The sequence below is a fragment of the Amblyomma mixtum genome, unplaced genomic scaffold (assembly GCF_055824585.1).
Source record: "Amblyomma mixtum isolate Tamu unplaced genomic scaffold, ASM5582458v1 scaffold_29, whole genome shotgun sequence".
Lineage (NCBI taxonomy): Eukaryota > Metazoa > Arthropoda > Arachnida > Ixodida > Ixodidae > Amblyomma > Amblyomma mixtum.
Window position 1 is genome coordinate 375,675 of NW_028317726.1, and position 21,566 is coordinate 397,240.

Below are 21,566 nucleotides of genomic sequence, written 5' to 3' on the forward strand. Positions count from 1 at the left end.
GGAATACATGGCTGGGTCTGCTGCGTAGCTGTTCAAGTGGGGACGCCGTGGAATCCGAGTCGTCTGCCACTTGTATATAAGAGGGTGAGGAGGACGGCGGCCGTCGGGCCCGTGCGCTCGGCGGCTGGGCGCATCGCCTGCGGGAGTGGCTGGCTGCTTCTCCGACAGCGGAGGAAGCGGAGGGTGCGTTGCCGGTACAGCTGGCGCCATCTACAAGAGCGTCTTGTAACAGCAGACGCGTTGGAATTCCGCCTATCCGCTGGCTGCCGCGCGCAAAGATTCGCGGTCGGGTGTTTCCTGTTTCTGCGCCCCTGCTCTGTTTTGATAACGACGGCGGAAAATGTGATAACAGCCGCGCACGCAGACTGCAGCATCAGTCGACTGTGGGCGAGATCGCTGCATGTGAGGGCACTTGACTGCCTTCCTCCAGCCATGGCACCCGCAAGCGCGCAGACAGTGTTCGGTTTCGGCACCGACCTCGACAGGCGGCCGACGTGTTTCGTGAACCCGTTCCCGTCAAATAGAGTGTGTAGTGTCTGCGGTCTCGTTCCTTCATCGGCGGCCATGTTACCCTGTCTTCACCTCCTCTGCCAGACCTGCTACGACGGCGTCGGTGTCAAGCGCGACCACTGCCCGCTGGACAAAGAGCCCTTCCAGGAGGAAGACGTGGTGTGGTCGACCTTCGGCAGGGACAGTGTCCTAGGCAGAAAGGTACGCTGCTGGAATGCCGAGCACGGTTGCGACGCCGAGGACGTCGCCTCCGCCATGTTGGGGCACTTCGCTAATGACTGCCAGTTCCACGTCGTGAGCTGCCCCAGATGCAGCGAGAGAGTCCTGCACCGAGACATTACGAAGCATCTGGAGTGTGACTGTGAACCGCCGCGCGTACGCGAGCAAGCACCAGAGGATAACTTTTCCAACGCCGTTATGGAAGTTAGAGGAACGCTAGAAAAAATATTGGAACAAAATGCTGCCCTGCGCATGAAGATGGATTCATTTGAGGACCGTCTACTCCCCGAGACCAATGGGAACGTGGCGGCCCAGTGCACCAGTATAGCCGACGCAGTGACGGCCGCCCTGGAAAACAGGATTTCGGAGCTGGGGACACGAGCGGAGGAAGGATTAGCTGAACACCGCCGAGAAGTCAGTGCTGAGGTCAGAAACGCGCTGGCTGACATCCAGTGGACCATGAAAGAGAACAGCGAGAGGTGTGAGCGGAACGTGCAGAGTTTGGAGAACAGTGTCGTAAAAGCGTTTTGTGAAGACCGCGCACTGCCAGATACCGGATCTTCACTTTCGGCGGTGTCAGCAGCTAAAAAGCAGGCGCTGTTGATAGAGGACGAGGGGAAAGCTCTGGAACTGCTGGCCGTAGCGTCTCTCAATATCAGCAGCGACGTCCTCAGCAAGTCCGTCCCGTACGAATTGACCATAGATGATTGGAAGGGATTCTGCGCGAAATCGTCTCCGCATTCGGAATTCTTCACAGGCAACGATGGCCAGCCTAGCTACCCCTATGGATACCTGGTAGTTCCGAGGCTATGCTATAACGGTGTGTCTGTTTGGCTTCGTGTATACATAATCGAAGGATTGTTCGACAAGTTCATTAAGTGGCCCATGGACAAGAAGGTTAAGCTAGTTTTCATCAACCCTTGCGACTGCAGAAAACAACTAGCATTAAGAAGCTCAATTTATCCACTCGCTAAACGTCCCCTTCCTGAGTTTAGTAAAGAAGTTTTGTTTGTAGGGGCCACTCGCCATACGATAAATGTTGACGAGTTGAACAAAGGTGGCTTGATCGAAAACAACAAACTCCACCTCCGGCTCGAATTTGAATGATAAGTCGCTTTTCCTTTTGTTTTGACGTTAGCTGAGAGTGTAACGTGTTCTTTTTAGTGCACCGCTGCCTCGCATTTACCGTAACGCGTTTTTTCTTGAAGGAGTCCAGCAGTTTGATTCATTTGCTATACGACGGAAGCATGGGAGTCCAGGTTTTGCAATTTGTGTAACATACTGACCACTTGCTTTGGTGTTTTTGCTGGTTTGTTTTTTTTTTCCATGCATTCTCAAAAATGAAACATTATGGTTCATTTTGGTTGCAGTTTGTTTGGTTCGGTGCGCCTTGCACATATATGCGAAGCAGCCATCGCTGTCTATGTATTTTGATGAAGTCGGACCTATACTGCTCGGCTGGAATCGTGATACTTTTTGTGCGAAGGGCATTGAAAATTTCTTGGCCATTCCCCGCCGTGGGCTGAATCGCAATATTTGTAACGGACAAGATTACGGCGCTCCCAGGGAACCTCCTTAAACGGTGCTGGTTAAAGGTGCCCCTAGTGCGAATTATTTAAAGCATTTCACATGGCATGCGTTGTTGAGGTTCAGGGTGCGTATACTGGGTGAGAATAGACTGATGCATTCCCTGATTCATCTTCTCCCCTTCCATGTAACTATTATTTGTAGCCGGCAAATGTCGCCTAAATCAACAATGTAGGTATTCACGAGGACGTAGAATTACTGCATGCGCTACCAGAGTTCGTAACGTTTCATATGATTGCGCCGCCTAGCACGCTAGCGTACAAGCTAGGAGGGAAAGCATGTATTATTGTTTGCAGGGGTTATTGCTTGGCTCGGTTACCGAAGTGGATGCATACCCAACCCGGTTAATTTCGGCAGACAAACTGCCTTTGCTGCCAGCAATGCTCTATTGCAGTGAATGAGCTTGGTTATCTTTAGTGGACCCTCTTGACCAAGCTTATCTGAAATAACTCTCTGCGGAAACTCTTCAGTGTTGTAGTGTGGTGGTTAATCAGAAAAAGGCGCGGCACAGAGGAGACCGAGAATCGAGACGACGGATGGATTGGCCACTTGCGACTGCGTACTGGGAGCATCGAAACACGCGTCCACAACGTCAAGAGCGGCTGTAAGGCTCAACAGACTAATGGGATAGGGAAGCAGACCACGCATTTTAGGTGCGATTAAAATTTTCTCTTGATCATCACGCACCGGCAGCCCGCTGTAGAACTTCACTTCTTTTTCTCTCGCCCTCTGTGGGAGCGAAAAGAGCAAAAGTGGTGCTCGGCTGTAAAGGGCCCAGGATGTGCGAAACCACCACCAAGCCTCAAGTTGTGCCATATCCGTGTCTCGCAACCTCAACTCTAGGAAGTGGCGAAGAGACGCAATGTGCCTTTGGTTTACACAGCACCATACAAGACATACGTATACCTTTCCCTCGTAGGAGCGGCGAAAATGCGAGCGGTGGCAAGACAGAGCGCGAAATCGCTCTAGAAAAGAGTGGTTCATGTTATCGACCTTGCTTATGCCATATCCTATGCAGGACATACCGGACGGTGCTTAAACGAAATTGGGGTAGACTTAAGGCCCGTCTGTAAGGGTAAGACGCAATATTAAGCGACCCCAGTTTTAGTTAGAGACTTCTAGTAAGTCTTCTAGCAGGCCTTCCAGTAGTAAGCACTTCTAGTGAGTCTAGTAAGGGACTCCACTTGACCTCTTTAGCTTATTACCAGATCACGTGGTGTACTGATGTTTCAAGATCACGTCACAGACCGCTGTCCGGTGAGACAGGCTTACTGTTTGCTTACAATCACCCGTCACCGACGTGCAATTTGCTATCAGCTAGTTACTACTCAATTACGACCACTCTAATCGCACATACTCATTAGTATTAGTCGCAAGCAGCCACGTTTTGTGACAGACAAGGTGCCATGTATCCCAAGCAGCAGAGGCAATCGGCCCAATTTTGCAAATGAATGGCTTTACTGTGGTCCTTTGTAGGAACGACATTTGCCAATACATCGGTAACAGCCCGCTCTCATCAAGCCGTACGAATGCCTTTTTGGTTTTTTTTTTTTCAGCGGAGTTTATTTATATATATATATTTGCACGTCGTAATAATATCTGACTCGTGTTGCCACGTGTTGCCGTGTTGTCGGGTGGGCGATACAACACACCAGCAATAATATTCGTAGCAGTACATTTCAAGGAGACGAATACACACTCGAGAAAAGTAGAAGCAACAATTGGTATAGATATGAGCTCTTGCTTAATCGCGATAAGCACACCACCTCCTCTTCTGTTCTTTCTGTCGCAACGAAAAAAATTAAAACTTGATTCGCATGAAAGGATGTCATAATCTGAGTTATAATCGGTAAGCCACGTTTCAGTTGGTGCTATTAATGAGGTTCCAGACGAGTCGATAAGGGAGGAAAGGGCATCACTTTTCGCTGTAACGCTTCTGATGTTAGTATATAGGAAGCAAATGTTATCTAAACACTTCGGTCCCGGCAAGATTGGTAGCGCACGATCGGAAGCACCATAATTATTTGAATCTTGTCAATTTGTAGAAGGCTCACTTAGACGCACAGCCCGGTTGCCAGTAGTGTCCCAGAGATAAACGTCGTCGTTTACGTTAAGTTTATTAAAATACAGACGAATCCGGTCCCCCTCTTTCTTTATCGTCTTAGAAAACTGCCACAGTTTACGGCGCTTATCACGAACAGCCTCAGAGTAGTCGCGTGATATGCTCAAATTGGTGTTCTTTACTTTGTAGCCAAGGCTAATGACGGATTCTACTTCTTTCTCATGATAAAATTTTGCAATAATGGGTCGTTTCTTGTCAGCCGAAAGACGCCCTAAGCGGTGAGCTCTGGCAACGGAAGTGACAGTAACGCCAAGTTTATCTGTGCAAAATTCTTTTACATACCGCTCCGAGTCTTCCCAAGGCTCAGAGGGATCAGAATCTTCGGTGCCAAAAAACAACGCGTTCGACCGCCTTGAGCGATTTTCCAGATCATCAACTTTGTCCTGAATTTTTTTAGAGATATCCGCATTTTCAACAGGCTGGCTGGAGGGTAGAGATTTAATTTTGCATTCCAGGTCATTAACTCTTTTAGTTAACTGTTCCAGGTCGTTCCTAAGGGTGACGTGGAGGTTCAAGACTTGATTTATCGATTCAAGAATGCTTGAGTTGCTCGCCTCAAGACGCTGAACGGCTAAAGCCAAAGCGTCAAGCTTGTCTTCTTGAGCTTTAGTCATAGGGCCTGGGTTTACCTCCACGTCACCGCCAAGAACCAAAAGGCGCCAAATGTACGACGCAGCAGCACGAACATGCTTCACATAATCCACTACATCAGGTGGCCACGACACCGCAAAAAGGCAAACATTATTGTCACGATAACACTTAGTTTCAAGATAACTAACCTGTACAAGCGTCATATGTAAGTACGGATCCGTAGCAGCAGTGTCGTGGCCAACAGCGTCAACAGCAATGACGCCCTTTTCAAGTAGCCGGACAGGTGACGTGGCCCCATGTTGCTCGACGAATTGTGAACTGGTTTCCAGACTTAGCGGTGAAGGAAAATGCGGCCAATCCGTGGGGAGGCAAGTGCCAGACGGCTCTGTAAAGTAGGCTGCAGCGCCGCTCTCCCAGACGTCCATTTTCGGCCCATCCAGGAACAGGGTCGGCTCGGTAGCTGACCCAGGGTAAGCAGCTGCAGCACCTGTACAAGCGTCATTTGTAAGTACGGATCCGTAGCAGCAGTGTCGTGGCTGCTTAAATATATGTTTAAATATATATTTAAATATATATTTGCACGTCGTAATAAGGCTTGACTCCTGTAGCGACAACTAAATGACAATTGATGTACTGTTTTAATCAGTTTCCAATTCCACCGCTCCACGTGTGAAGTCGGGCCTTGTCGACCAATCCGGAGTTTCGCGACACAACGCCGGACGCACAGAAGTTGACGCCACCTTTTCCGCTTAACGGGGACCCTTGACGCTGTACCTTTGGAAGTAAACAAAATCAATGCAAGCATTCGACCGCGCATGTTATCACGCGTCGAAGGGAACCACGAGTTAACAAGGCGAAGACGCTAGGCAAAAAAATAAAGAAGGAAAAGGCGAGGCTCCTTTTAGGAGCCATTTGCATCGAGATACAAAAAACACCTATGCACGAGCGATGCATCAATAAACAACAACGTGGCTGAGTTTAGTAGTCTCCATGCACGCTGTATGGTGACGCCGGGATAGAAGTTACTGGCGCTAACTGGATGGAGAGAAAGAGGAGAAAAAAAAAATGAAAAACTGGGTATGCGGCTTTCTAGGGGGCGCCGTTCTGGCTGAAGGTATGAGCGTCGGGTTGCTGCGAATCAATGCGAAAACTATCGATTAGGTCAGAAGAAAAGCGCGAACATTACTTTTATAGTATTATCAATAGGGGAAGAAAACGATGCGCGATGCACAGTACGAGAATGCGTTGCAGTTCAACACGAGGTGTCCTCGACTACGCCGATAGCCTGGTGCTCTTGCGCAGTGGCCAGCGAAGTTGATCGGTTTGCGCCACCACGGGTTCGAATCCCAGTCGCCGATATTTATTTAACTTGTTTTGGTTTATTCGTTTCGCGGGGCACAATCGCACCGCAAGATCTTGCTCGGGGTTTACCCATCGGAATAGTGACTTCACACTTGAAAAGGGTGTGTACCGTCGAGCAAGAGGTAATCTGCAGAAGACACAAGTTACTCTACAGCGTTGATCAGAAGAATTCACTATGGTGGCACTATGATGACCCCCTGCTGAATCGAACCTGGACCGTGCAGGCCTCCACCTGGAAAAGTCAGTAAACTAATGCTACACAGCCGTCTATTCAGACCGGCATTTTTAAATTCGATTCGAGTGTCGCGCACAGGCATAACTACAATTTAAAGAAGTCGCATTTCGTAAACGTTCCCTGTATTTCCCAGCTCTCGCTTTCAAGACAAAAAGGTTAAGACGGGCACTTGAGGTTCTTATGTGCTGTGAATGCGAAAGCATGTGTTGACTTAAAGACCTTTACACAAATGGCTTTAACCGTAAGGCCTTTGAACTAAAAGCATTTTTTGGTTTCTGAGGAAAGGAAATGACGCAGTAATTGTCTCACTTACCTCGGTGGGCAATCGAACCGAGCCGTAAGTGGAACGATAAAGGAGGGAGTGAAAGAAGAAAGAAAGAAAGAGGTGCCGTAGTGGAGGGCTCCGGAATAATTTCGACCGCCTGGGGATCTTTAACGTGTACTGAGATCGCACAGCACACGGGCACCTATTGCGTTTCGCCTCCATCGAAGCGCGGCCGCCGCGGTCGGTTCGGACCCGGGTATTCCGGCCCTGTAGATGAGCGCTCTAACCTCTGAGCCACCGTGGCGGGTTAAAAGCATTTGACCTAACGGCCTTTACCGCAACGGCCTTTTACCAAAAGGCCTTGACCATAGGCCTTTAGAGGGAAGACCTTCACCCTGAGTGCAGTTTACCTAAAGGCCTTTGCCACAAACACCATGAGCCTAAAGTGCTTTAGCATTGCCATTGTCATTAATGACCCCGACCACCTCAAACAAGAATAGCCATTACCAAACATTGAAGCGTTTATTTCTCCCAACTTTCAGCATCACGTAACTAACCTTAGAGGCTTCACCACACACCGGCATTTTCCATGTTAGGAGGACAACAATGCTTTCCCACTAAAAAAGAAAAGCTATGCAGCAATCTAACAGCCTGCCAGGCTTACTCCGTTGGCCGCGCAGTTTACACGCACAAGCGCCTCCTTCCACTGCGGTGCCTTTGGTAAGAGTTTTTTTGTCCTGAATGCATTTTCCATTCCTATTTTCGCGCCGTTTTGTGCTTTTCGCAGTGCGAGCCAGATGTCGCCAGCCATTCCGTGGTCGTTGTTAACAAAGGCTGACGAACAGAATTTTACTTTCGTAGCTCTTGTGGCCCCCGAGTCGCCCGAGTTAGGTAAAAACGACCTATCGAAGAACGTCGCTTTTCTTATCAGGTGAACGGGGTAGGTATAATTGCTTCAAATTATTGACAACAAATTGCAGACGCGTTGGAATTCCGCTATCCGTTGGCTGCCGCGCGCAGATCGCAGTACAGTGTTTCCTGTTTCAGCGCCCCTGCTCTGCTTTGATAAGGACAGCGGAAAATGTGATAACAGTCGCGCATACAGACGGCAGCGTCAGTCGATTGTGGGGAGATCGCTGCATGTGAGGGCACTTGACTGCCTTCCTCCAGCCATGGCGCCCGCAAACGCGCAGACAGTGTTCGGTTTCGGCACCGGCCTCGACAGGAGGCCGACGTGTTTCGTGAACCCGTTCCCGTCAAATAGAGTGTGCAGTGTCTGCGGTCTCGTTCCTTCATCGGCGGCCATGTTACCCTGTCTTCACCTGCTCTGCCAGTCCTGTTACGACGGCGTCGGTGAAAAACGCGACCACTGCCCGCTGGACAAAGAGCCCTTCCAGGAGGAAGACGTGGTGTGGTCAACCTTCGGCAGGGACAGCGTCCTCGGCAGAAAGGTACGCTGCTGGAATGCCGAGCACGGTTGCGACGCCGAGGACGTCGCCTCCGCCATGTTGGGGCACTTCGCCAATGACTGCCAGTTCCACGTCGTGAGCTGCCCCAGATGCAGCGAGAGGGTCTTACACCGAGACATTACGAAGCATCTGGAGTGTGACTGTGAACCGCCGCGCGTGCGCGAGCAAACATCAGAGGATAACTTTTCCAACGCCGTTATGGAAGTCAAAGGAACGCTAGAAAAAATATTGGAACAAAATGCTGCCTTGAGCACGAAGATGGATTCATTCGAGGACCGTCTACGCGCCGATACCGATGGGAACGTGGGTGCCCAGTGCACCAGTATAGCCGACGCAGTGACAGCCGCACTGGAAAACAGGATTTCGGAGCTAAGGACTGAAGCGGAGGCAGGTTTAGCTGAACACCGCCGCGAAGTCACTGCAGAGGTCAGGAACGCGCTGGCTGACATCCAGCGGACCATCAAAGAGAACAGCGAGAGGTGTGAGCGGAACGTGCAGAGTTTGGAGAACAGGGTCGTAAAAGCGTTTTGTGAAGACCGCACGCTGTCAGATGCCGGATCTTCACTTTCGGAGGTGTCAGCAGCTAAAAAGCAGGCGCCGTTGGTAGAGGATGAGGAGAAAGCCCTGGAACTGCTGGCCGTAGCGTCTCTCAAGATCAGCAGCGACGTCCTCAGCAAGTCCGTCCCGTACGAATGGACCATAGATGATTGGAAGGGATTCTGCACGAAATCGTCTGGCCGTTTGGAATACTTCAGAGGCAACGATGGCCAGCCTAGCTACCACTATGGATACCTGGTAGTTCCGAGGCTATGCTTTGACGGTGTGAAGGTTTGGCTTCGTGTATACATAATCGAAGGCTTGTTCGACAAGTTCATTAAGTGGCCCATGGATAAGAAGGTCAAGCTAGTTTTCATCAACCCTTGCGACTCGACAAGAGAACACAGATTAATAAGCCCACTTACTCCACTCTCCGAAGATCCCCTTCCTAAGTTTGGTAAGAATGTTTTATTTCTAGGGTTCTCTCGCGAGAAAATAACGATCCGCGCATTGAAGGAACGTGGCTTGATCGTAAACAACAAATGTCACCTCCGGCTTCAGTTTGAACCATAAATCGGTTTGCGATTTATTTTGACGTGAAAATATATAGTGTAACGTGTTCTCTGGTGCACCGCTGCCTCGTATTCACCTAAGAGCGTTTATTCTTGGTACATTCCAGTCTTGTTAATTTGCTGTGCGACGCTAGCATGAGCGTCCAGATTTTGAAATTTGTGTAACATACTGAGCACTTGCTTTGATGTTCTTCCTGGTTGTTTCTTTTCAATGCGTGCATTCTTAATTATGAAGAATTAAACTGTTTGTTTGTCTGCAGTTTATTTGGCTTGGCGTGTCTTGCACATTTGTGCCAAGCAGGCAACGCTACCGATGCCTTTTGATGCGGTCGGGCCGATACTATGCGGCTGGAATCGTGATATATTTTTGTAGCGAGAGCTACATTGGCTTTGTTCTCGCTGTTTTACTGTGGCCGGCGGCCACATCGCGAGCTGAGCTGTTGCCTAGCAACCGCTGCAGCCGGCAGCTCCGCTCGCCGCGCCATCTGGCATGACGTCAGGGGAAGAGCCGGCGTTGCATCGAATATATAGAAGGGGCGGCTCGGTGGGATTCGTCGGCAGGTAAGGAAGGTTAGTCGGAGAAACTGAAAGAAGCCAGTCTTCTTCGTCGGAACGAAACGAAGAGGAGGCAGCGAGCCGAGGAGACGGAGGAGGAACGAGCCGCACGCCTCGAGAAGCGTCGCAAGTACGAAGCAGCCTGGCGAGTGGATTCATATGATGTTCGTTCGTCGTCTAGTTTGCCATGTCGTGCCAGGTCGGACGCCAGTACTGTGTCGGGGCCATTGCGACGGCTGCTTGCAACTTCACCGACCATCGGGCCGTCTTTGTGGCAATTGAGAAACAAGATGAAGACTGAAAATAAATGCGTTAAACTTCAAAAATGTACTTCAGTAGAGTTAGTTCTTGGGCTAGTTGGTATACCCGATTTAAACTCATAGTTTTTCAGCGCAACGGCACACGGCCAAAGAAAAGAAACAGGAAGAGAAGAAAGATGAACACAGCGCTCACCAAACTTCCGTCAGTCTTGCAGCTTCACTTCTGAGGTGATGAAACCTTCTTTCAGCAATCCAATCCGGGAAGCGCGTAAAACATACCGCGCGTAGCCAGTCGGTGTATAACCTTACATGTCTCCACAGTTCAGACCTTAAGAGTTTGCAGACGCGTTTCACATGCCCCCACGACGGCGGAACAGCACCAAACAAGGCACTCACTTCTGCGGGGGTCACACTCTTCTTAATGCAGAATCCCAGGAACCTAGCACGATACGTCGCTCTTGCAATGTTGTTCTGGAGCACATGCACATCCTGAAGAACAGACACGGAGAGGAAAGGTGAGCCCGATGTATAAGAAATGTACTTCAGTAGAGTTAGTTCTTGGGCTAGTTGGTATACTTGATTTAAACTTGATTTTAAAGCGCTGTGTTCATGTTTCTTCTCTTCCTGTTTCATTTCTTTGGCCGTGTGCCGTCGCGCTCAAAACCTATGAGTTTAAATCAAGTATACCAACTAGCCCAAGAACTAACTCTACTGAAGTGCATTTCCTATACATCGGGCTCGCCTTTCCTCTCTGTGTCTGTTCTTCAGGATGTGCATGTGCTCCAGACCAACATTGCAAGAGCGACGTATCGTGCTAGGTTCCTGGGATTCTGCATTAAGAAGAGTGTGACCCCCTCCAGAAGTGAGTGCCTTGTTTGATGCTGTTCCGCCGTCGTGGGGGCATGTGAAACGCGTCTGAAAACTCTTAAGGTCCGAACTGTGCAGACAAGTAAGGTTATACACCGACTGGCTACGCGCGGTATGTTTTGCGCGCTTCCCGGATTGGATTATTTATTGTATTTATTTATTTACATACCTACAGCGCCCTTGCGGGCATTAGTGTAGGGGGGAAAGAAAAAAACAATATAAGTGCACAGATGATATAATTCAGTAGCAAATTGAAAAGCATGAAACATCACTATTTGCATCCCTTAATCACACTGGATTATGGTAATGGAAACACAGGTATGAGGAGTTAAAAGAAATGCTAAAACCCATTAAAAAGAATATTTTTGAGATCCTGGATAAAAGACGAGGGGGTCCCGGAAACAATTTCGGCAGGCAAACCATTCCACTCGTGTACTGTTTTAGGGAAGAAGCTGTTCTTAAATAAGTTTATTCGACAAGCATATTCACGCACTTTTCGGGAATGGTCCGTTCGTGCAGATACATATGTTGGTTTTTTTTAGATATTTATCTATATCAATGCCTGTTCTAGTGTTAAGAATATTGCTGAAAGAAGGTTTCATCACCTCAGAAGTGAAGCTGCAAGACTGACGGAAGTTTGCTCAGCGCTGCGTTCGTCTTTCTTCTTTTCCTGTTTCTTTTCTTTGGCCGTGTGCCGTTGCGCTGAAAAACTATGAGTTTAAAACTTTAAAAATGTCTAGTCTTTAATGTAACGATAACTTAACGATACGTAACAACAAAACCTAAACATTATGGCGTACCAAGCTACGCTATAAAGATGTAACCGCAGAGATAACCAAGCTAAACCATAAGATTAACCGCACCTCTCGCTACGCACATCCAGGCATAACTGAGTTAATCCACAGCCAATTTTTTGCGAAGGATATGCGTTAAAATTTCTTGTCGCGTTCCCCGCGGTCTCCGGATATTTGTAGCAGACGGGATTCCAGCGCTCATGGGAGTCTATGTAAACAGTGCAGGTTAAAGGTGTCTCTAACGCGATTTTTTGAGAGCATCTTACACGCCATTTGTTGTCCAAGTTCAGGGGGCGTATACAGAGTGCGATTAGACTGGTAAATTCCATGGTTCATCCCGTCCTCTTCCATGTAACTATTACATGTAGATGGAAAATGTCCTCTGAATCATCACTTTGCGGGGACATAGAATAAATGTATGCGCTCCCAACTTTAGTAGCGTTTCGTACTGCCTCGCCGCCTTGCTCTCTTGCATAAAAGCTATGAGGGAAACATTCATTCTTGTATGCAGGGGTTATTGCTTGCCACAATAACAGAAGTGGGTGCAAAGACCATCTGGTGGTTTTTGGCAGTCAATCTGGGTTTGTAAGGTGTAGGCGCGGGTTAGTTGGCAATCCATAATGAATGTAAAGCGCGGAAAACACAGAAACGTCAAAAAGACGACGGACGAGCGCTACATCCAACTTCATCTATCCACAGTGTCAAACTGGCTTTGCTGCGAACAACGTTATATCGCAGTGAATGAGCTCGGTTATCTATAGTGGACCACATTGAGCTAAGCAGATCTGAAATACCTTTCTACGGAAGTCTCGCCGTGTGCAGTGTGTTGGTTACTCAGAAAAAGGCGTAACACAGATGGGAGAGAGAATGGAGGCTACGGATGCATTGGCCACTTCCAACTCTTTACTCCAAGCATTGAGACACGCCTACAGGCAGCCACAAGGTCAGGAGTCGCTGCAAGATCCAACGTACTATCGGAGTAGCCGGACCAACTAATAACTTTAGATAAGAAAATATCTGCATTATCGTGACGCCCCACGAGCGCCTTGCACAACTTTTCTTCCTTATATCTCGCCCAATGTGGGAGCGAAAAGACGAAATGTGGAGATGGCCCGCAACCAAGGTGAATCCTGAAGTTACGGCATGTCTGTGGATGGTGTCTCACATCTGAGCCTCAAGGAAGTGGCTAACAGTCACAAGGTAGTATTGATTTTTTTTTCTGCACCAAAAAAAAACTATGCGTGGATCTTTCCTTCGTAGAAGTGGCGAAATTGCGAGTGGTGGCAAGACAAAGCGCGATATTGCTCTAGAAAAGAGTGGTTCATGTTATCGGCCTTCCTTATGCCATATCCTGTACAGGACATACCGGGGGTGCTTTAATGAAATTGGAATAGACTTAAGCCACGCCTTTAAGGGTCAGACGCTGTAGTAAGTGACTCTACTTCTAGTAAGTGACTTCTAGTAAGTCTGCTAGCAAATGTTCTAATAGTAAGTACTTCCAGTAAGTCCAGTAAGGGACACCACTTGAGCTCATTAGCTCATTACCCGATCACGTGGCCTACTGATGTTTCAAGATCACGTCACAGACCACTGTCCGGTAAGACAGGCTGGCTGTTGTTGGCTTACAAACGCCCGTCACCGACGTGCAATTTGCTATTAGCTAGTCACTACTCCCTTAATTACGACCTCTCTAATCAGACATGCTCATTAGTATTAGTCGCAAGCAGCCGCGTTGTGTGAAAGACATGATGGCTTATATCCCAAGCAGCTGAGGCAATCGGGCCAATATTGCAAATGAATGGCTTTACTGTGGTCCTTTGTAGGAACGACCTTCGCCAATACATCGGTAACAGCCCGCTCTCACCAAGCCGTACGAACCTGTCTTTGATTTTTTTTTTCCAGCGGTCTTTAATTTAGATATATATTTGCACGTCGTAATAAAGCTTGACTCCTGTAGCGACAACTAAATGACAATGGATGTACTGTTTTAATCAGTTTCCAATTGCACCGCTCCACGTGTGACGTCGGGCCTTTTCGACCAATCCGGAGTTTCGCGACTCAACAACGCCGGACGCACAGAAGTTGGCGCCACCTTTTCCGCTTAACGGGGACCCTTGACGCTGTACCTTTGGAAGTAAACAAAATGAATGCACGCATTTGACCGCGCATATTATCACGCGTCGAAGCGAGCCACGAGTTAACACGGCGAAGATGCTAGGAAGATGCTTTGCTGCTACACTCGTGCCATTCGGATGTTTACTTACTTATGTTTGCCTGCCTTGTCTCCGTGTTTGCCTTAATCGCGCTATTTTGTTCCCGCGTTCGGTGAGCACATTATACTTTATTGTAGTGATTTATTTTGTGTCGCGTATTCTTTTTATCTTTTACTGTTGTTATTTCCGCGTTGTTTCTTCTTCTCCACTAATTTGTTGATATATTGTTTATCATGACTGTATGTTTCTCTTTTGTTTCCTTAGGTTATTAATGCACTGTATAGATTTATTTCTTTTTTATCATGGTCATATGTTCCCTTTTGTGTCCTCTGGTTTTAATGCACTGTATTATATTTTTTTTCGCCCCCCTTACACAATGCCCAATGGGCCTGTAAGGTATTTCAAATAAATAAATAAATAAAAGAAAGAAGGCAAATGCGAGGCTCTTTTTAGGAGCCATTTGTATCAAGATACAAAAAACACCTATACACGAGCGATGCATCAATAAACGACAACGCGTGGCTGAGTTTAATATTCTCCATGCATGCTTAAAGGTGACGCCGGGATATAAGTTAGTGGCGCTGAGTGGATAGAAAGAAAGAGGAGAAACAAATTGAAAAGCTGTGTACGTGGCTTTCTAGGGTGCACCGTTGTGGCTGAAGGTATGAGCGTCCTGTTGCTGCGAATCAATGCACAAACTATCGATTAGGTTAGAAGAAAAGCGCGAACATTAGTTTGATAGTAGTATTACTTGATGAAGACGACGATGCACAATGCACAGCACGAGGATATGTTGCAGTTCAACACGAGGTGTGCTCGGCCACGCCGATAGCCTGGTGCTCTCGCGCAGTGGCCAGCGAAGCTGATCGGTTTACTCCACCACGGGTTGGAATCCCAGTCGCCGGTATTTATTTCACTTGTTTTGGTTTATTCGTTTCACTTGGCACAATCACATCACAAGATCTTTCTCGGGGTTTACCCATCGAAATAGTATTTTCACGCTTAAAAAAGGGTGTGTACAAGGCACAAGTTACTCTTCAGCGTTGATCAGAAGAATTCAGTATGATGGCACTATGATGACCCCCTGCTGAATCGAAGCCTGGACCGTGCAGGCCTCCAGCTGGGAAAGTCAGTAAGCGGATGCTACACATCCATCCATTCAGAACGCCGTTTTTAAATTCGATTCGAGTGTCGTCCACAGGCAAAACTACCATTTTAATGTAGTCGCATTTCGTAAACGTTCCCTGTATTTCCCAGCTCTCGCTTTCAAGACAGAAAGGTTAAGACGGGCACTTGAGGTTCTTATGTGCTGTCAATGCGAAAGCATCTGTAGACCTAAAGACCTTTACACAAATGGCTTTAACCATAAAGGCATTTGAACTAAAAGCATGTTTTGGTTTCTGAGGAAAGGGAATGACGCAGTAATTGTCTCACTTATCTCGGTGGGCAATCGAACCGAGCCGTAAGTGGAACGATAAAGGAGGGAGTGAAAGAAGAAAGAAAGAAAGAGGTGCCGTAGTGGAGGGCTCCGGAATAATTTCGACCACCTGGGGATCTTTAACGTGTACTGACATCGCACAGCACACGGGCACCTATTGCGTTTCGCCTCCATCGAAACGCGGCCGCCGCGGTCGGGTTCGACCCCGAGTACTCCGGCTTGGTAGACGAGCGCTTTAACCTCTCAGCCACCGTGCAGGGTCAAAATCATTTGACCTAACGGCATTTTACCAAAAGGCCTTGACCATAGGCCTTTAGAGGGAAGTCCTTCACCCTGAGTGCAGTTTACCTAAAGGCCTTTGCCACGAACACCATGAGCCGTAATTGCCTTAGCATTACCATTGTCATCAATGATCCCCACCCCCTCAAACAAGAATAGCCACTACCAAACACTGACGCGTTTATTTCTCCCAACTTTCAGCATCACGTAAATAACCTTAGAGGCTTCACCACACACCGGCATTTTCGATGTTAGCAGGACGACAATGCTTTTGCACTAAAAAAAAGAAAGGATATGCAGAGATCTAACAGCCTGCCAGGCTTACTCTGTTGTGCGCGCAGTTTACACCCACAAGCGCCTCCTTCCACTGCGGTGCCTTAGGTAAGAATATTTTTCTCCTGGAAGCATTTCCCATTCCTATTTGCCCGCCATTTTCTGATTTTCGCAGTGCGTTCTAGATGTCCCTAGCCATTCCGTGGTCGTTTTTAAGACAGGCTGACGAAACGAATTTTACTTTCGTAGCTGTTGCGGCCCCCGAGTCGCCCGAGTGAGATAAAAACGGCCTATCGAAGAACGTCGCCTTTCTTATCAGGTGAACGGGGTACGTATAATTTCTTCGATTTATGGAAAACAAACTGCAGACGCGTTGGAATTCCGCCTATCCGTTGGCTGCCGGGAACGAAGATTCGCGCTCGGGTGTTTCCTGTTTCTGCGCCCCTCCTCTGCTTTGATAAGGACGGCGGAAAGCGTGATAACAGTCGCGCATACAGACGGCAGCGTCAGTCGATTGTGGGGAGACCGCTGCATGTGAGGACACTTGACTGTCTGCCTCCAGCCATGGCGCCCGGAAGCGCGAAGACAGTATTCGGTTTCGGCACCGGCCTCGACTGGCGGCTGACGTGTTTCGTCAACCCGTTCCCGTCAAATAGAGTGTGCAGTGTCTGCGGTCTCGTTCCTCCATCGGCGGCCATGTTACCCTGTCTTCACCTCCTCTGCCAGTCCTGTTACGACGGCGTCGGTGAAAAACGCGACCGGTGCCCACTGGACAAACAGCCCTTCCAGGAGGAAGACGTGGTGTGGTCGACCTTCGGCAGCGACAGCGTCCTCGGCAGAAAGGTACGCTGCTGGAATGCCGAGCATGGTTGCGACGCCGAGGACGTCGCCTCCGCCATGTTAGGGCATTTCGCCAATGACTGCCAGTTCCACGTCGTGAGCTGCCCCAGATGCAGCGAGAGGGTCTTACACCGAGACATTACGAAGCATCTGGGGTGTGGCTGTGAACAGCCGCGCGCACTCGGACAAGCATCAGAGGATAACTTTTCCAACGCCGTTATGGAGGTCCAAGGAACGCTGGAAAAAATATTGGAAGAAAATGCTACCCTGCGCATGAAGATGGATTCATTCGAGGACCGTCTACTCCCCGAGACCAATGGGAACGTGGCGGCCCAGTGCACCAGCATAGCCGAGGCAGTGACAGCCGCCCTGGAAAACAGGTTTTCGGAGCTGAGGACAGAAGCGGAGGCAGGATTAGCTGAACACCGACGCGAAGTCACTTCAGAGGTCACGAACGCGCTGGCTGACATCCAGCGGACCATGAAAGTGAACAGCGAGAGGTGTGAGGGGAACGTGCAGAGTTTGGAGGACAGGCTCGTAAAAGCCTTTTGTGAAGACCGCACGCTGGCAGATACCGGATCTTCGCTTTCGGAGGTGTCAGCAGCTAAAAAGCAGGTGCCGTTGGTAGAGGACGAGGAGAAAGCCCTGGAACTGCTGGCCGTAGCGTCTCTCAAGATCAGCAGCGACGTACTCGGCAAGTCCGTCCCGTACGAATGGACCATTGATGACTGGAATGGGTTCTGCTCGAAATCGTCTGGCCGTTTGGGATACTTCACAGGCAACGATGGCCAGCCTAGCTACCACTATGGATACCTGATAGTTCCGAGGCTATGTTTTGACGGTCTGAAAGTTTGGCTTCGTGTATACATAATCGAAGGCTTGTTCGACAAGTTCATTAAGTGGCCCATGGATAAGAAGGTCAAGCTAGTTTTCATCAACCCTTGCGACTGCACAAAACAACTCTCATTAAGAAGATCACTTTATCCACTCCCAAAACGCCCCCTTCCTGAGTTTAGTAAAGAAGTTTTGTTTTTAGGGGCCACTCGTAGTCCGATAGCGGTTGACGAGTTGAACAAAGGTGGCTTGATCGAAAACAACAAACTCCACCTCCGGCTCGAATTTGAATCATAAGTCGCTTTTCCTTTTATTTTGACGTGAACTGAGAGTGTAACGTGTTCTCTTTAGTGCACCGCTGTCTCTCATTTACCGTAACGCGTTTTTTTTTTTTGATGGAGTCCAGCAGTTTGATTCATTTGCTGTACGACGGAAGCATGGGAGTCCAGGTTTTGTAATTTGTGTAACATACTGACCACTTGCTTTGATGTTCTTCCTGGTTGTTTGTCCTTCCATGTATTCTTAAAAATGAAATATTAAATGGTTCATTTTGGTTGCAGTTTGTTTGGTTCGGTGTGTCTTGCACATATATGCGAAGCAACCATCGCTGTCTATGTATTTTGATGAAGTCGGACCTATACTGCTCGGCTGGAATCGGGATATTTTTTGTGCGAAGGACATTGAAAGTTTCTCGGCCATTCTCCGCCGTGGGCTGAATCGCAATATTTGTAACGGACAAGATTACGGCGCTCCCAGGGAACCTCCTTAAACGGTGCTGGTTAAAGGTGCCCCTAGTGCGAATTATTTAAAGCATTTCACACGACATGCGTTGTTGAGGTTCAGGGTGCGTATACTGGGTGAGAATAGACTGATGCTTTCCCTGATTCATCTTCTCCCCTTCCATGTAACTATTATTTGTAGCCGGCAAATGTCGCCTAAATCAACAATGTAGGTATTTACGAGGACGTAGAATTACTGCATGCGCTACCAGAGTTCGTAGCGTTTCATATGATTGCGCCGCCTAGCACGCTAGCATACAAGCTAGGAGGGAAAGCATGTATTATTGTTTGCAGGGGTTATTGCTCGGCTCGGTTACCGAAGTGGATGCATACCCAACCCGGTTGCTTTCGGCAGACAAACTGCCTTTGCTGCCAGCAATGCTCTATTGCAGTGAATGAGCTTGGTTATCTTTAGTGGACCGTATTGACCAAGCTTATCTGAAATAACTCTCTGCAGAAACTCTTCAGTGTTGTAGTGTGGTGGTTAATCAGAAAAAGGCGCAGCTCAGAGGAGAGCGAGAATCGAGACGACGGACGCATTGGCCACTTGCGACTGCGTACTGGGAGTATCGAAACACGCATACTCGTAGCCACAACGTCTAGAGCGGCTGTAAGGCTCAACGGACTAGTGGGATAGGGAAGCAGACCACGCATTTTAGGTGCGATTAAAATTTTCTCTTGATCATCACGCACCGGCAGCCCGCTGTAGAACTTCACTTCTTTTTCTCTCGCCCTCTGTGGGAACGAAAAGAGCAAAAGTGGTGCTCGGCTGTAAAGGGCCCAGGATGTGCGAAACCACCACCAAACCTCAAGTTGTGCCATATCCGTGTCTCGCAACCTCAACTCTAGGAAAGGTGGCCGCCGCGGTGGCTCAGCGGTTATGGTGCTCGGCTGCTGACCCGAAAGACGCGGGTTCGATCCCGGCCGCGGCGGTTGAATTTCTTTGGAGGAGAAATACTAGAGGCCCGTGTACAGTGCGATGACAGTGCACGTTAAAGAACCCCAGGTGGTCGAAATTTCCGGAGCCCTTCACTACGGCGTCTCTCATAGCCTTAGTCGCTTTTGGACGTTAAACCCCATAAAAACCAAACCAATCAACTCTAGGAAGTGGCGAAGAGACGCAATGTGCCTTTGGTTTACACAGCACCATACAAGACATACGTAAACCTTTCCCTCGCAGCAGTGGCGAAAATGCGAGCGGTGGCAAGACAGAGCGCGAAATCGCTCTAGAAAAGAGTGGTTCATGTTATCGGCCTTGCTTATGCCATATCCTATGCAGGACATACCGGACGGTGCTTAAACGAAATTGGGGTAGACTTAAGGCCCGTCTTTAAGGGTAAGACGCAATATTAAGCGACCCCAGTTTTAGTTAGAGACTTCTAGTAAGTCTCCTAGGAGGCCTTCCAGTAGTAAGCACTTCTAGTGAGTCTAGTAAGGGACTCCACTTGACCTCTTTAGCTTATTACCAGATCACGTGGTCTACTGATGTTTCAAGATCTCGTCACAGACCGCTGTCCGGTGAGACCGGCTTGCTGTTTGCTTACAATCACCCGTCACCGACGGGCAATTTGCTATCGGCTAGTTACTACTCAATTACGACCACTCTAATCGCACATACTCATTAGTATTAGTCGCAAGCAGCCACGTTGTGTGACAGACAAGGTGCCATGTATCCCAAGCAGCAGAGGCAATCGGCCCAATATTGCAAATGAATGACGTCACTCTGGTCCTTTGTAGGAATGACCTTTGCCAATACATCGGTAACAGCCCGCTCTCACCAAGCCGTACGAACGTGCCTTTTTGGTTTTTTTTTTTCAGCGGAGTTTAATTACATATATATTTGCACGTCGTAATAATGTCTGACTCGTGTTGCCACGTGTTGCCGTGTTGTCGGGTGGGCGATACAACACACCAGCAATAATGTTCGTAGCAGTACATTTCAAGGAGACGAATACACACTCGAGAAAAGTAGAAGCAACAATTGGTATAGATATGAGCTCTTGCTTAATCGCGATAAGCACACCACCTCCTCTTCTGTTCTTTCTGTCGCAACTAAAAAAAATTAAAACTTGATTCGCATGAAAGGATGTCATCATCTGAGATATAATCGTTAAGCCACGTTTCAGTTAGTGCTATTAATGAGGTTCCAGACGAGTCGATAAGGGAGGAAAGGGCATCACTTTTCGCTGTAACGCTTCTGATGTTAGTATATAGGAAGCAAATGTTATCTAAATACTTCGGTCCCGGCAAGATTGGTAGCGCATGATCGGAAGCACCATGATTATTTGAATCTTGTCAATTGGTAGAAGGCTCACTTAGACGCACAGCCCGGTTGCCAGTAGTGTCCCAGAGATAAACGTCGTCGTTTACGTGAAGTTTATTAAAATACAGACGAATCCGGTCCCCCTCTTTCTTTATCGTCTTAGAAAACTGCCACAGTTTACGGCGCATATCACGAACAGCCTCAGAGTAGTCGCGTGATATGCTCAAATTGGTGTTCTTTAGTTGGTAGCCAAGACTAATGACGGATTCTACTTCTTTCTCATTATAAAATTTTGCGATAATGGGTCGTTTCTTGTCAGTCGAAAGACGCCCCAAGCGGTGAGCTCTGGCAACGGAAGTGACAGTAACGCCAAGTTTATCTGTGCAAAATTCTTTTACATACCGCTCCGAGTCTTCCCAATGCTCAGAGGGATCAGAATCTTCGATGCCAAAAAAAAAAACACGTTCGACCGCCTTGAGCGATTTTCCAGATCATCAACTTTGTCCTGAATTTTTTTAGAGATATCCGCATTTTCAACAGGCTGGCTGGAGGGTAGAGATTTAATTTTGCATTCCAGGTCGTTAACTCTTTTAGTTAACTGTTCCAGGTCGTTCCTAAGGGTGACGTGGAGGTTCAAGACTTGATTTATCGATTCAAGAATGCTTGAGTTGCTCGCCTCAAGACGCTGAACGGCTAAAGCCA

General features: G+C 48.2%; 3 protein-coding genes across 3 annotated transcripts; all 3 read left to right on the plus strand.

The window, feature by feature from the left end:
- On the plus strand, positions 1 to 2,599 carry LOC149324484 (uncharacterized). Its single transcript, XM_089565518.1, has one exon. It carries the CDS (start codon positions 433 to 435, stop codon positions 1,834 to 1,836), a length of 1,404 nt encoding a protein of 467 aa, XP_089421644.1. The 5' UTR covers positions 1 to 432; the 3' UTR covers positions 1,837 to 2,599.
- Positions 2,600 to 6,496: 3,897 nt separating this feature from the next.
- On the plus strand, positions 6,497 to 9,731 carry LOC149324485 (uncharacterized). Its single transcript, XM_089565515.1, has one exon. The coding sequence runs from the start codon at positions 8,064 to 8,066 to the stop codon at positions 9,468 to 9,470; it is 1,407 nt and encodes a 468-aa protein (XP_089421641.1). The 5' UTR covers positions 6,497 to 8,063; the 3' UTR covers positions 9,471 to 9,731.
- Positions 9,732 to 16,649: 6,918 nt separating this feature from the next.
- Positions 16,650 to 18,381, plus strand: LOC149324486 (uncharacterized). Its single transcript, XM_089565475.1, has one exon. It carries the CDS (start codon positions 16,713 to 16,715, stop codon positions 18,117 to 18,119), a length of 1,407 nt encoding a protein of 468 aa, XP_089421601.1. The 5' UTR covers positions 16,650 to 16,712; the 3' UTR covers positions 18,120 to 18,381.
- Positions 18,382 to 21,566: the final 3,185 nt, after the last annotated feature.

What these genes read in the sequence shown, in the direction of transcription:
- LOC149324484 (XM_089565518.1), top strand. Translation starts at nt 433, where the DNA reads ATGGCACCCGCAAGCGCGCAGACAGTGTTCGGTTTCGGCACCGACCTC.
- LOC149324485 (XM_089565515.1), top strand. Translation starts at nt 8,064, where the DNA reads ATGGCGCCCGCAAACGCGCAGACAGTGTTCGGTTTCGGCACCGGCCTC.
- LOC149324486 (XM_089565475.1), top strand. Translation starts at nt 16,713, where the DNA reads ATGGCGCCCGGAAGCGCGAAGACAGTATTCGGTTTCGGCACCGGCCTC.